The sequence below is a fragment of the Heloderma suspectum genome, chromosome 13 (genome assembly GCF_057233095.1).
Source record: "Heloderma suspectum isolate Gila_16-S chromosome 13, 16-S_ref, whole genome shotgun sequence".
NCBI classification, from domain to species: domain Eukaryota; kingdom Metazoa; phylum Chordata; class Lepidosauria; order Squamata; family Helodermatidae; genus Heloderma; species Heloderma suspectum.
This window is the reverse complement of record NC_139470.1, coordinates 1,176,606-1,188,952: the sequence shown is the minus strand read 5'-3', so window position 1 is coordinate 1,188,952 and position 12,347 is coordinate 1,176,606. Positions and strand designations below refer to the sequence as shown.

The window sequence follows — 12,347 nt, the reverse complement described above, 5'->3', positions numbered from 1 at the left end:
CCTCCCCTCTCTTGCCCTGTGTTTCTCCGGCCCTTCTAACCCAGCAGCTCAGCTCCTGCCTCCTGCGCCGGGAGATGCCCAGCATCGCTCTGGAGCCCAAGCAGGCGCTCTGCGCCAGCCGAGGGCCCGTCCGCCCCCCGGGGGCGCGCCTCCCTGGACCCGCCTTGCCTGTGAGGAGGGCTGGGCGGCCCTCCTGGGCAGGGGCGGGGCGGGGCACCTCCGTCCCCAACGCGCCGCGGGTGGTGCTCTGGTGTCACTGCCGAAGGCGCTCGGGACGGGGGGCGCGTCGCACAACCGAGCAGCCTGGCGGCAGGGCGCCGCCTTCGCCGCGCACCCCGCCCAGGCGCTCGCCACCTCCGGGCCTCCGCACGCGGAAGGCCCGATCAGTCGCTGGCGGCGTCTCCAGGCCGGGCGGACAGACTCGCCTGGAACGCCGGGAGCCGCTGCTGCCGGCCTGCGCCAATGGCGCTGGGCGGCCTGGGTCGGCGCTCTGATTCAGCAGAAGGCGGCTTCTTCCCCACGGTCTTCAATAAGAGTCGCCAGTGCCGAGTTCCCTCGGTCACCTTCTTTTGCTGTGTGCTTCGAAGCAAATTCTTAGCCGTCTTGCCAATCGGTGTCGATAAACAGGGCGGGATGCAGGGATATGGGTAAGCACTCAAGCAGCCCTGTGAAGCAGTGCGCCGAGGCCGAGAGGTCATGCTCCACAGCCCCAGTGCCGCTCAGAACAGAATGCTCTGTTGTTCCAGACAGCGTGTATTCTGGTCCAGTCCGTCATGAGCTCCAAGGTCTGGCAGAGGCAGCAGGGGGTGGCTGTTTGAAAATGCCGTGAGAAATCACGGCAGAGAAGAAAAAAGGAGAAACAGAAGCCACTTTTCTCTGCTTCCGAGCCAGCTCCTTGAGGGTTAAGTCCAGACACCGGCGCTGTTTTCCGAACAAACCCCAGCTTCGGAAGTGCACACCGGGCCCCAGAGCCCTTCTCTCCAGGGAATCAACCAATCAGAGAGCTGCCTGCATGTTGGAAAATATTTGTGTCACCTCCCCGGCAGCGCGCCGGCTCCGTGGGTTGCCGGTACTTTCTGATCGACAGGGTCAGCTCCCAGCAGCTGTTTCAGAGGCGGGAGCGAGTCCAACAGCTGTGCGCAGCGCAAAAAACTGCCTGTGATGGTGCCATCTTGCATTACCACAGGAATCCTTCCTGACCCCAGGAATGTGGATTCGCACACATGCGCGGCACAGGCAACTCTCCAGGGATGTTCAGCTCACTCCAAGTCACAGCTCTGCAAGCAGGTAAAACTGCAGCAGCAACTTGGGGCCTGGAAACGGGGAAGAATGTGAACAATCTGTTTGGGGTGGGGATGTGGGGAGATGTATAAAAACTAAGGTCACTTCTCAAAAACGTGTTGGGGAAAACGGGTGTGTCTTCCTCAAAAGGAGCAGACCCACTTCGGAGATCATGTGCATTTTTGCCAGGGAAAGTGCAGAGAACACAGCCCTCTTGCCACTGCGTCTGTGTGCATGGGTGTTTGTGACTATCCCTAAGTAAGCCTAACTGCATCTTCAGGTATTCATCCCTGCTGTCTTTGCCTCTCCCTTCTCTTCTCTCCACGATGGTCAAAATGTCATGCAAAATGTAAGCTCATTGGGACAGGGATCTGCCATTTTTTCTTTCGTGATTCAGCAAACTGCTATGTTCCTTGATGGCACTGCATAAAATTTAAATATTTTTAACAACACAGTTGGGCCAAAGCTTCTCCCCAGCTTTACACACTCATGTACAGTTTTTTTTTTTAAGCTTTTATGTCTTAAAACAGTTGCTTTTCAGCAAAGTCCCATGTTGGCATAACTCACGTGTGGCATGTTTTTCTTCTTAAGTGGCAAACAGAAGCAAGTCGATCTCCTTCCCCCACTGCCTTTCCATCTCCAGTGTGTGCGAAGGGAATGTGGCGGTGGTGTTGACACATTGCTTCCAGTGACACATTGCTTCCAAGCTCAGACAAGGGTTAAGGTAAAAGTGAAGTGGGGGGGACCTCATACTTTGGAGCTAGCAGGCAGAAAGGCACTTAGGAATCAAGGACCACCACTGGCAATCTTGGCGAAGCCAAAGCAAGGATCCTCAGCGCCCAGCCACAGATGCAGCAGAAGGGCTCACCCCCTATCCCACTTGCCATCCCATAGGCAGTGCAGAGGAAGGGAGCGTCGGGTGGGCTTGGGTGTGGACGCTGTTCAAGGAAAAGGCACATTGGTCCTCAGCCACACAGTTCTCTCTCAGTAGGCACAAGAGGAGACTGGCGGCTGCAAGATCAGAACAGACTCAGGGAGGGACCCCAAATTCATGTGGAATATGAGGCGGTCAATGTCTGTGTGTTATCAAGTCCCAGTGTTGTATTGTCACTGTTTTTTAGCTGTTTAGCTGTTTTTTAAAATGTTGTATGTTAATCTTTTGTATTCTGTATTTTGTATTGTACTTTGGTGAACTTTGGGAGAGCTTTGGCTATTGGGCAGTATAGAAATGGAATGAAGGAACGAAGGAATTTAATCAAGCCTTATCATTAACTCCAAGGTGATGGAACGAGTTCCAGCATACAATTCCTCCAGCAGTAGGTTTAGAGAAGCTGCACCTCCTAAAATTCTCTCTTCTATGTAGCTACTGAAGAAACAGGAACCCTGCTTATCACTCTGTTCATCCTGATTGTGCGCAGTATATTGTGCAGCGCCTGCTTGTTTTATGAAGATTCCCATGGGTGTTGATAACTGTAATCTGAATTGACTTGCAGCTGAACTCTTGCAACGCTTACGCTGGCTGTCCGGATTGCGCTTGAGTTGTTCTTCCCATCCATGGCAAAAGAATGCAACAGGCTGGCCCTAAATCCCAGCCTTTCGATTTAATGAGGTTCCTTGAAAGAGGTGGGCCCAGGCTGGTTACATGAGACAACTATGCAAACGCTCCCATCTGCAGCCTGTAAGTTCCTCCAGGCATTCACTCCATGCTGTAAATTCATATAATGGCTTTATTCGTAATGAATTAAATCAGGGATGTAGAATGACACAGCAAACAGCTTAACGGTGAGGTGGTATTTGGAAGGTGAGGGGCAAGTCTTAAGTAATATTCTCCTTTTTTTATTAAAAGCTGTCACTGCAGTTCCAGAGCCAGGGAAAGGTTTAAGCGCTGTGCAGCTACTAACAGATTCATTAAACTCGCTCCAGAGCAGCCATAAAAAATCAATTTAGTCCGCCAGGCGGCTTGAATTGCTGCCAATGGCAGAGACAGGCTCCTGTAGGAGCGCACCTCTGGATTTTTCCAAGTGCAACTAAGGCAACTGCAGGGCTGCGACTGTGGAGGAACACTGCTGGGCCCAGAAGGTCAGCTAGAGAGGGCCCAAGGAGCAGAGGGACTGCTAGGCAGGCAGGCAGGCCTCTGCTGTGGGATCCCAATTTCTGAGCTCCAGCCTTGCACATTGCTTGGGGCTGGGGGTGCACCACGATCTCCATGAGCCTGGAGCAATGAAGATTACACTTCTTCTATACATTGAGCCGTTCTTGTCTTGATCTTGCTGCTTCCCGGCCCAAGCTATGAATCAGAAACACCCTGGGTTCAAATCTTGCCTGGGCCATCAACTCACCTGGTGGCCTTAGGCAAGCCACTCACTCTGTTTCAGCCTCAGCCCACCCCCCATCCCTATCTGCATTGTGTGGGATAAGTAATAATAGTGACTTACCTTACAAGATTGTTGTAAGGATGACAACTAGATAATGCATGTGAGATGCTTTGAATGGTGGAAAGTGCTTGGCAAATATTTATTATTATTTATGATGATGTCCAGTTTGTGTGGTTTTATTTTGTATGCAGCCCTGAGAGAATGGCACCTTAAAGGCTGCTTAGGGCACAATCCCATGCATGTTTTGACAGAAAAGAAGTCCACTCCCAGCAATGCTGAGAGTTGTAGGACATTTTCTGCCTAAACATGCACGGGATCACACCCTTAGAAATAATTTTAGATGATAGATAGATAGTAGAAAGAATCTCGGAAGTCAGATGAATAGAGCTAGGAGTTCTTGGCTGTTTCCTATGTCTTATCTGATAAAGGGACTGCTTTTGGTGGCTGTGTCTTTTGTTCAACAGTTTCACATTTCCCTTAAGAACTCTTGAGTGAAAATGTGCAAGTCTCTTCATAAGACCGTAGCAAAATTCTCAAGTTTCTTCTTAGGCTGGATGGAAAGCACTTGCAGGTCTTTTTTTTTAAAAAAACTGAATGTGGGAGAAAGCGAAACTGACCAGTTTGTGCATTGCTTGCCTGGAGGGGAGGGGGCAAGGGAAGGACACAGGCGCCCTGGGGGAGGAAGGCCACAAAGGGTATCATGCCCAAGAAGCCAACACCGACAGAGATCACATATTTACGGAAAGCGCATTAAAATGTTTGAAAACACTTCGCATATATTATCTCACTAATCCTCAGGGCAGTTCTGTAAGAAAGGATTTTTGCAATCTCATTATCCCCATATCACAGACCTGGAAGACTGAGCTTGGGAGATGGTGAATCATCTACCATGGGCAGAAAGATTCAACCCAGTTTAGGTCACAACAGGCTCAAGAAGAGTTTGCGAGGGGCAGCACCTGTGGCTACAAACCAGCTTCTATGTGACCGACTGGGGCCTTTCCAAAGCCATAACAGAACTGAGCTGGGAGTGGGACCCTTCGAAACGTCTTGGAGAACCGCGCCTGCACGAAAGGCCGCCTGGGTACCTCCGCGTCCCCTTTCGGCGAGGCCAGGTGGTTGGTAGGCCTGGATTGAGAAGGGCCTCTTAGGCCCGGGGTGGTGGTGGGGAGATTCCTACTCCAAAACAATCACGGGCTCCCCAGCGGGGTGCTCGGAAGGCATTCGAAGAGGCGGCGGGGACGAGCCGAGGCGCCCGCGTGCAACGCGAGTGCAGAGGCCCCTCTCCCCGCGGCAGCCGCTCTCCGCTTCGCCGCGCCCCCATCTGCGCGCTGCTGCGGGGCCCGAGGAGGGCGGCCGCCGCCGCCCGCGCAGCGCTCGCCCGCCGCTGGGGGCCAGAGGTCGGGCCGCCGCGGCGAGAGCGGCGACTCGGGGGAGGGCGCCGGCCAGCGCGAGGAAGGGCGGAGGCCACGCGGGCCGCGGGGGAGAGGCGGGCGCCCGCCAGCCCCGCGGCCAAGCCGGAGGGGGCCGGGAGCCCCTGCGCCCGCCTGCGGCGCCGGGGCCCTCCTGGCCCCCGCGCGAGCCCGGATCGCATGGAGCGCCCTAGGGGGCGCGCCCCTGGGCTGGCGAAGCGGCCCCCCGGGGAGCGTGACGCGCCGGCGGTGTCCTCCCGCCTCGTGTTCCGGCCGGGCAGCAGCTCGAGACCGAGGCGCCCGCCGCGGCTGTCGTTTGCGGGGGTGGCGGGGCTGGCGCCTGAGGCCTGGCGAGCGCAGGCCGGGCCGCGGAGCGGGCCATGCATCTCCGGCGGCCGCGCCAGGCACAGACGGGGAACGCCGTGGGCCTGCCGCCCCGCGGCGCCCCGGCAGCCGGGCCCGGCCCCGCGCCCTTCCCTGCCCCGCGGAGCAGCCCTGCTTCGGCCTGGGCCCCTGGCTGGAGAAGACGCCCCTCGCCTGCGCGAAGGCCAGGCCCCCGCCCTGGCCAGCGCCCGGCAGCTTCGAGAAGACGCGTTGGCTTCGCGCGGAGCCCGGCGACGCGGCTCCCTTCAGAGCAGCGCCCGGGAAGAGCCCTTCCTGCCCGAGCAACCTTAGCTGGTGCCCGGGAGAGCCGGGCAGTTGCGTGGAGGGCTGCTGCGTTTCTCACGGAGCAAAGGGTGCCATCGCTGCACCCGCCCAGCCCCACTGCCTCCTGGCACTACGGTGTGCCAGTTTTGCGATGTGTCAAGTGCTTTAAATGCGCTCATAAGGCAAGCCACGAAGTACTTGGGGTCAGGCTGCGCGTTCAGCGCGAGTCCGGGACCACTCGCTCTGTTAAAACAATCCCCCTGGCCTTATAAACCCCTTTTATGGCATGCCTTGGTTTTCTTTTATAGAGGTTGTTAGTCACCAGGCTTTCTACCATTATAGGTTTATAGTCGTGGCTGGAGTTCCTGCTCGTCCAGCGGCTGTGGAGAGTGGCAAAGGTTTAAGTAGGAGCTTAAACGCCTTTACGAGGCCCTAGAAGGATTTGTGTCTTTATGAGCCTGTTTGCCGTGGGAAGCTCGCCGTTTTTGCTTCCTGCCAGTGGAGTTCTGCAGAGTTTGGGGTAGTTTAGGCTGGGGATTTGCCCGCAGTGCTTCCCTGCTGATGGCCTGGTCTTTCTGCGTGTGCCACTGCCAACAGCTCAGTCATGGGCTGATGTGCCAGGCACAGGTCAAAGATGGAAAGACCTGGGCGCGGGCTGTGTGAACCGCACAGAAATGAAGGGCACAAGCGCTGTGGCTTTGGGCTCCAGCAAGAGAAGTTCCTCCTTTTAGCAAGAAGGATTGAAGACAACTATTGCTGGGTTAGAGTTCTCATCACGTCGTGGTGGTTGATCTGGCCAAGACCCAGGATGCTTCCAGATGAGGCTTTTTATTGTGCAACCGCCCTGCCTTATTCACAGAATTTTATGGGAGGTCCAGACATCATAGAATCATATTTTCCCACTGCTTCTTCAATCTTTTTTAGTTTCATCAGTTATGGAAGGGAAGACAGAGAAGCTGCATGAGGCCTTTGGACTGGTTGCACAAGGAGCCCCCCCTCAGGAAGCACCCCAAATTCCACTGTGCCGAACACTGCCTAGGTTTGATCTGAAAAAGATCCTAGCTGAACTAAGAGGAAGGACAGATGGGAGCTAAACAGAGAGATCAGGGCAAGTTCTCCCCCTGGGATGTGCAGCCAGCTTCCTCTCCACCTCACAACAGGCAGGACTGGAGAATATAGGCAAGAATGGAACACTGGGTGCTGGGACACCCAGACTTCAAGGCAGGGGTTGGGGGAAACAGGACAAATAAGAATAAAATTAAGCGCCATCTCTTCTTCAGAGAACAAAACCCTGGCCTGAAGAAGAAGAGACTTTGAGGGGAGAAGGGGCTTTACGATAGCGCAGGTGCTGGTGCCCATGTGCCGGGAGGAGGCGCCCTCCCCAGCGCGGGCCTCCCCCGTTTAGGCGCCGCCGTACTTGAGATGGGGACGGGTGAGGAATGTCTTGGCTTTGCATCTTAATGTGAGCTTACCAAACGTGCACTTCCAGAACCTAAACACAAACCAGAACACAGTTTTCTGTCAAAAACCATGTATTTCTGTAGTTTGTGATGCAGTTCTCAAAACACACTCACAAACACAACAATTGTGCCCAAATTGCGTGTTTGAAGAAAATGCACAAAAATGCTTCTTTGGAAAAGTGCTTAAAATGTGCATGTTCACAAAAGTGTGCACACATTTAAAGCAATCTGTATAAAAATACACACAACATTCATACAAATTTATGTGCAGAGGAAAAAATTGCAATCCAATGTGGAAACGAGATGGAATGAACTTAAACATGAAAAAATGAGAACCCAAGCAAAACTGAGCTTGACAGGTCTGTCCATCACTAATTCAAAGCCTACAACCCCCCCCCCCCCCTTCAAGGGAGAGAGTTCACCTTGGAACAGAAGTAGTATGTCTGTTCACAAGCCAGCAAAACTACTTTTCAGCCAGTGGGCCTGCAACATTTCTGGGCTTTTCTTTGGGTCAGCATCATGTACTGTTGGGAGAGTGGGAGGAGAAAAATCCATGGCCAAGGTGAGACTAGAATGCCACTTTTCTGGGTTACCCCCAGTCCAGGGCAGGATAGCATCAAGGGGTGGTGGAGCCCCTTTCCCCAAGCAAGGTCTCCATGGCCTCATCCAGATCTGCCTCTGGCTCAGTGGTTCCCTGTTTGTGTGGATGCTCAGAGTCTACCCTGAGCAGTTTCAAGCTGATCATTTCTTCTGAGCCACGGGCAGGTGAGCTGGGATGTGGCAAGGTGGGGGAAGGAGGAAAGTGCCTTGACTTTACTCGCATCCATTGTTCTCCTCCGCCCACGTTATATATAATGGATGCCTCTAGTTTTGTGTTCTCACCAAAGCTCTCCATTTTTTAACCAGAGCAATGACTACTACTAAAAGATTAATTTTTTATATGTTTCCTTTGTTACTTTGAATTTTTTATGAACTTCGTACCCGTAAGGAATGTTTTTTTTTTACAGCTGGCCATAAAGTATGTTAATTTCATACAGAAAGGGAACTGCAAGGTTGTTCTTTATTAAACATACTCCAGCTAGACATACACATATAAATACTCTCTTTCTCTCTGTCTCTCTTTCTCTTTGTCTTATACAAGCAGATATGCTGGATGATACCCCCCAGTATCTGAAAGCATCCAACTAGATCTGTCGTGTGCGTTTTGGATGCATGCCATGGTAACAGATTCGGGGGGAAACCCCAGTATCCTGGTAGACTCCCCCAATTCCACTATCCTGTACTATGAGTTGTATACATGGTGCACCTCTATTCCTTGGGGTAGGTGGAACAGCACCCACCATCAAAAATGGAAGTGGGCAGCACAGAGTGATGCTTCCAAAATTCTTCCAATCCAAACTTTGCTGTGCAGTTTGGCGTTCCAGTGACTTGGTCTCGCATCTGGGGTGGCACCACGCAGTGCTGGCAGGCTTGGAGTGCCCTTGGGACAGGCCCCCTCAGTGGGCTCTTCCACAGGTCTGCCTTCTCACCTCCATGGCCCGCAGCTCCTCCCCCCTCTTCTCGGCAGCACCGCTGCCACTTTGTTGCTTGGCAGGCAGACAGCCAGCAAAGAAGCGGCCTCTGCTGCTGCTCCTCCCCACCGACCTCGCCAGAGCAAGAGGCAGGTGAGCAGGAAGGTTGCAGCGGTGGAGAGGAGGAGCAGCTCCGGGGGGGCCTGTCAACAGGCCCTCTGCTGGGCTGTGGGTCCCTGGCAGGTGTCCAAGCATGCCTGCCCTTGGCACCAGCCCTGGCACTGTGGCTTCAGGAAGCCTCCTCCATTGTTCCAGTTAATGATTTCCAAATTTCATACAATGTGCTCTGTATACAATAGTTTCCCACAGCACCTTCAGTTCATTTGTGTCCTCTCTCTCTCTCTCTCTCTCTCTCTCACACACACACACACACACACTATTTATGCACGGGTATGCATGAACAAAACACTCACAGAAATCTGTCTTGATATGGCCCCATCCGCAGCTGATAAAACTCTGTGAGAAAGCAATGTCTATGTGGGCCAGGGGTAGGGTGGGGTGAGGAGATGCCAGTGAACCATAGAATCTGCAGGAAACCACGCGATCCAAATCAAGAATTTTAGAAATCTTCCCAGTTAGACCAGAATTCAGGAGGTGAGTGACGTTTTGGAACAATGACGGAATGGAGGGAGGGAATGCCTTCATCTCTGGGGAGGCCCATGCAGTCAGGCCTGGATCAGGCAATACTCTCGTAGGTGCTCGGGCCTGTGTAATCTTTGCGCCAATGTGGTCTCTTGGGCACCAGCTGAACCATTTGCAAGACTGCCAGATCCCTTTGGGTTGACATCGGTGTATGCAAGCAGCGTTCGTCCTGGGGAGCGGGCCTTGGCCATGTGACTCTTCCTACCAGCTCCTCCGCAGACATTTGCAGCGAGTGGGGAGGAAAGCAAGACCCTGCTCTCGCGCAGAGCGCTGCTCTGCCTTGGAGGAGCCCGCCTCCCCCATCCATCACTTGCTGGCGAGTCTGTTTCCTCCCCAAGTGCCGCTCGCCTGGCCCTGGCTTCTGCGCTTCCATCGACACTCGTTTTCCTCCCTAGCAGACGGAGCAGTGGGGCTGGTCTTTCTGCATGGCCTCCTCCTGCTCTGTAATTTTAGCCCCCACTGCAGGTCAATTCCCTCCTCCTTGGAGGACAGGGAGGAGGTGTCGTCACTGCTTTGATTCTGTTTTATGGTGGTTTTGCTTTGGCTGCGGTAGCAGGACTGGGGAGGGGCAAATAACTCTGTTCCTGGTCCACGCCACTTCCCCATAAGTCCTTCTGTCCTGTTTCCACATTAATCTGCAATTTAAAAACAGCGACAACACAAAATGCATGTTGAAATGCACATTTTAAAACGTATTTTCTCTCAAAATACAGCTTTTGAAACTTATTTTGATGTGTCCTTTGAGCCAAGAAGTGCAGTGGAGCATTCAGGACATCCGAAAGGTGGTGGACCACTGAGTTCCAGTCTGGGTTGTGCTGATCAGATTAGTTTGTAATGGATTAGAATTTGCAAAGACTGAACTCCCCAAACATTCCTAATCAGGACCAGACCCGTAACCAGAAATGGGGGTGGGGGGATGAATCAATAATATGCCTTTTGGGAGGAGAATGGACATTTGTGGCATTTGTTTCACATCAGTAGATAGATTGCAGCAAAGTCTTCTCAGTCAGTTTTTTGCTGCAGTTAAAACAATGCAGAGAAGAGGGGGGTGAGCATAGCTAAGGTGTCACTTTTCTGCAATCCACTGGAAGTGGAATTTAGAATGAAAGTTCCACACAGCACTTCAGTAATGTGCTATATTATGCAGAAATACTCTTCCCTGTGGCCAAGATCCTTCTATAATATTTACTCACAGGTATGTCTTTTTTCAACACAAATCCTTTTCAGTGTTAATTAAAAGCCTCCTGCTTCTGTCCACTTTATTGCTTCCTGATCAGCATGGCAAGGGGCTAAGTGCTGAATTGCATCCTCATTGCTGCTTATTAGTGAGCTTATATTTTGTTAATTACTGATTTCCTTACATTAATTCATTTTCCTTTTCTTTTACAGGAGGCAATTCAGTGGGCAGAACTAGCAACCAGGAAACTTTTAACTGAAGACATAGTAGTCCTTGGACTAGCATTGCAATGTAATTTTAATTTTATTTTTAATGCTGCAAACCAGGTCAGAGTGGTGGTGGGGAGATAATAAAAGAGAAAAACACTGGAATACAGTGATTTGATCAGATTATTCAGTTTATTTTCACTTGGCTTCTCTATTAAAAAAAAGTGAGTGAGTAAAGGATGTCAGTTCCAGAGAAAAGGGCTATTGTGGAAGCAGCCTGGAACTGTCTGAGCTGCTGTGAAGCAGAAAGAAGGATCTGGCTAGTAACTGTTTGGAGATGAGGCAGAGATGGCAACCCTCTCTTGTGCATTACAAAAGCAGTGCAAGTTCCTAGTCCTTAAGGATATCCACTTGAAGGCGTGTGGGCAGTGTGTTTAGCGAAGTCTTGGGAGGGGACTGAAGAAGGCTTCTCTACCGCTTCTTCATAGCTAGTAGTGAGACTTGGCTGTGAGAACTGCCCTCGACCCACCCCTTCCCCAACTCAAGCAAGCAAATAAAACCAGGGATGGGTGCGCAGCGTGCGCAAGGCAAGTCTCTTTGTCATGCTTCCACATGAGAGAAATGTGTGTGTGGGGGGGGCTTGTTTGGCAACTAATGCCCCTCTCTGGTAAATCCCCCTCTCTCTGGAAATGGGGGTGAGATTTCTACCCTCTATTTGCATAACACTGGCGACCCAGCCCGCTGGAGTCGCTGGCCATCCACGCTCCGTAGCTGTTCACGCTAAACAGAGAGCCCGCTGCCGCCGCTGCTGTTCCCTCTCTCCTCCATCGCCCGCCCGCCCCGCGCCGCCCCTGGCAGCCTCGTAAACCGCGACCAGCTCACGGAGGAGGAGATAAAGAATGTGTCCCCCCTTTGGACAAGTAACCAGCAAAGCTGCGACATGTCCTCAGGTGAAGGCTGCTTGTCTAAAACTATAAAATGCACGAACAAGCGGAGGGCAGTCAGGGATGACAAGAGGCGCCGGCTTCCTCCCTCGTAAAGCCCTGGAGTGAAAGCGAGGAAACCTGACTCCGCGCACAAATGGCTGGGCGCTCCCTGCATCCTAGGCGGTGCACTGCCCCGTGGCCTCTTCCGCAAGGCGGCGGCGCTGGCGGGGGCTGGCCCTGCGCTCCCTTCTATGATGCAGGATCTCGAGCCAGAAGTGCCTCCTTTCCTTAGCAGGCGAACAAGGGTCGATCCCGAAGGGCTTCCTGCTCTGCATGAACGCTCTTGGCAGTGTCGGGAGGCGCCGCCTCCCTTGCCGCCTCTCTCGGAGATGTTTGTGTTCACCTCCTCGGCAAGCGTAGTCCTCGCTCCGAACAGACTTGGTTTTCCCTCAGGGACATCAGCGCATAACCAGACCTGGCAGGCGATGTGGTGACATCCCATTCACTAAGTGATCCCCAGTTGGCTGGGCCGCCCATGTGACTATTCCAGGAATTAGGAGATGCAGTCGTTGGGAGGGGGAAATGGCGCCCAAGTAGCAGCAGACAGGGTGAAGAGAAAGTGAGTGTTGTCACAAGAGGTTTGGGGGAAATA

The 12,347-nt window shown here is 52.9% G+C and overlaps 1 protein-coding gene across 2 annotated transcripts; it reads left to right on the top strand.

Annotated features, from left to right (window-relative positions):
• Nucleotides 1–308: 308 nt before the first annotated feature.
• Nucleotides 309–10,937, top strand: LOC146335877 (uncharacterized). Of its 2 annotated transcripts, none has more exons than XR_014785662.1 (4): nt 309–1,287; nt 1,873–2,005; nt 2,775–2,959; nt 10,776–10,937. XR_014785662.1 is itself a non-coding variant. In XM_084819245.1 (4 exons), exons 1-3 carry the CDS (start codon nt 463–465, stop codon nt 2,817–2,819), a joined length of 363 nt encoding a protein of 120 aa, XP_084675371.1. In that variant the 5' UTR covers nt 396–462; the 3' UTR covers nt 2,820–2,959; nt 10,776–10,937. The 2 variants fall into 2 exon arrangements, 1 of the variants encoding a protein (XP_084675371.1); XM_084819245.1 differs by having other exon boundaries at nt 396–647.
• Nucleotides 10,938–12,347: the final 1,410 nt, after the last annotated feature.

What these genes read in the sequence shown, in the direction of transcription:
- LOC146335877 (XM_084819245.1), top strand. Translation starts at nt 463, where the DNA reads ATGGCGCTGGGCGGCCTGGGTCGGCGCTCTGATTCAGCAGAAGGCGGC. An exon ending in GGCGGGATGCAGGGATATGG is followed by an intron (nt 648 to 1,872) that starts GTAAGCACTCAA and finishes TTTCTTCTTAAG; the next exon opens with TGGCAAACAGAAGCAAGTCG. An exon ending in AAGCTCAGACAAGGGTTAAG is followed by an intron (nt 2,006 to 2,774) that starts GTAAAAGTGAAG and finishes ATTGACTTGCAG; the next exon opens with CTGAACTCTTGCAACGCTTA.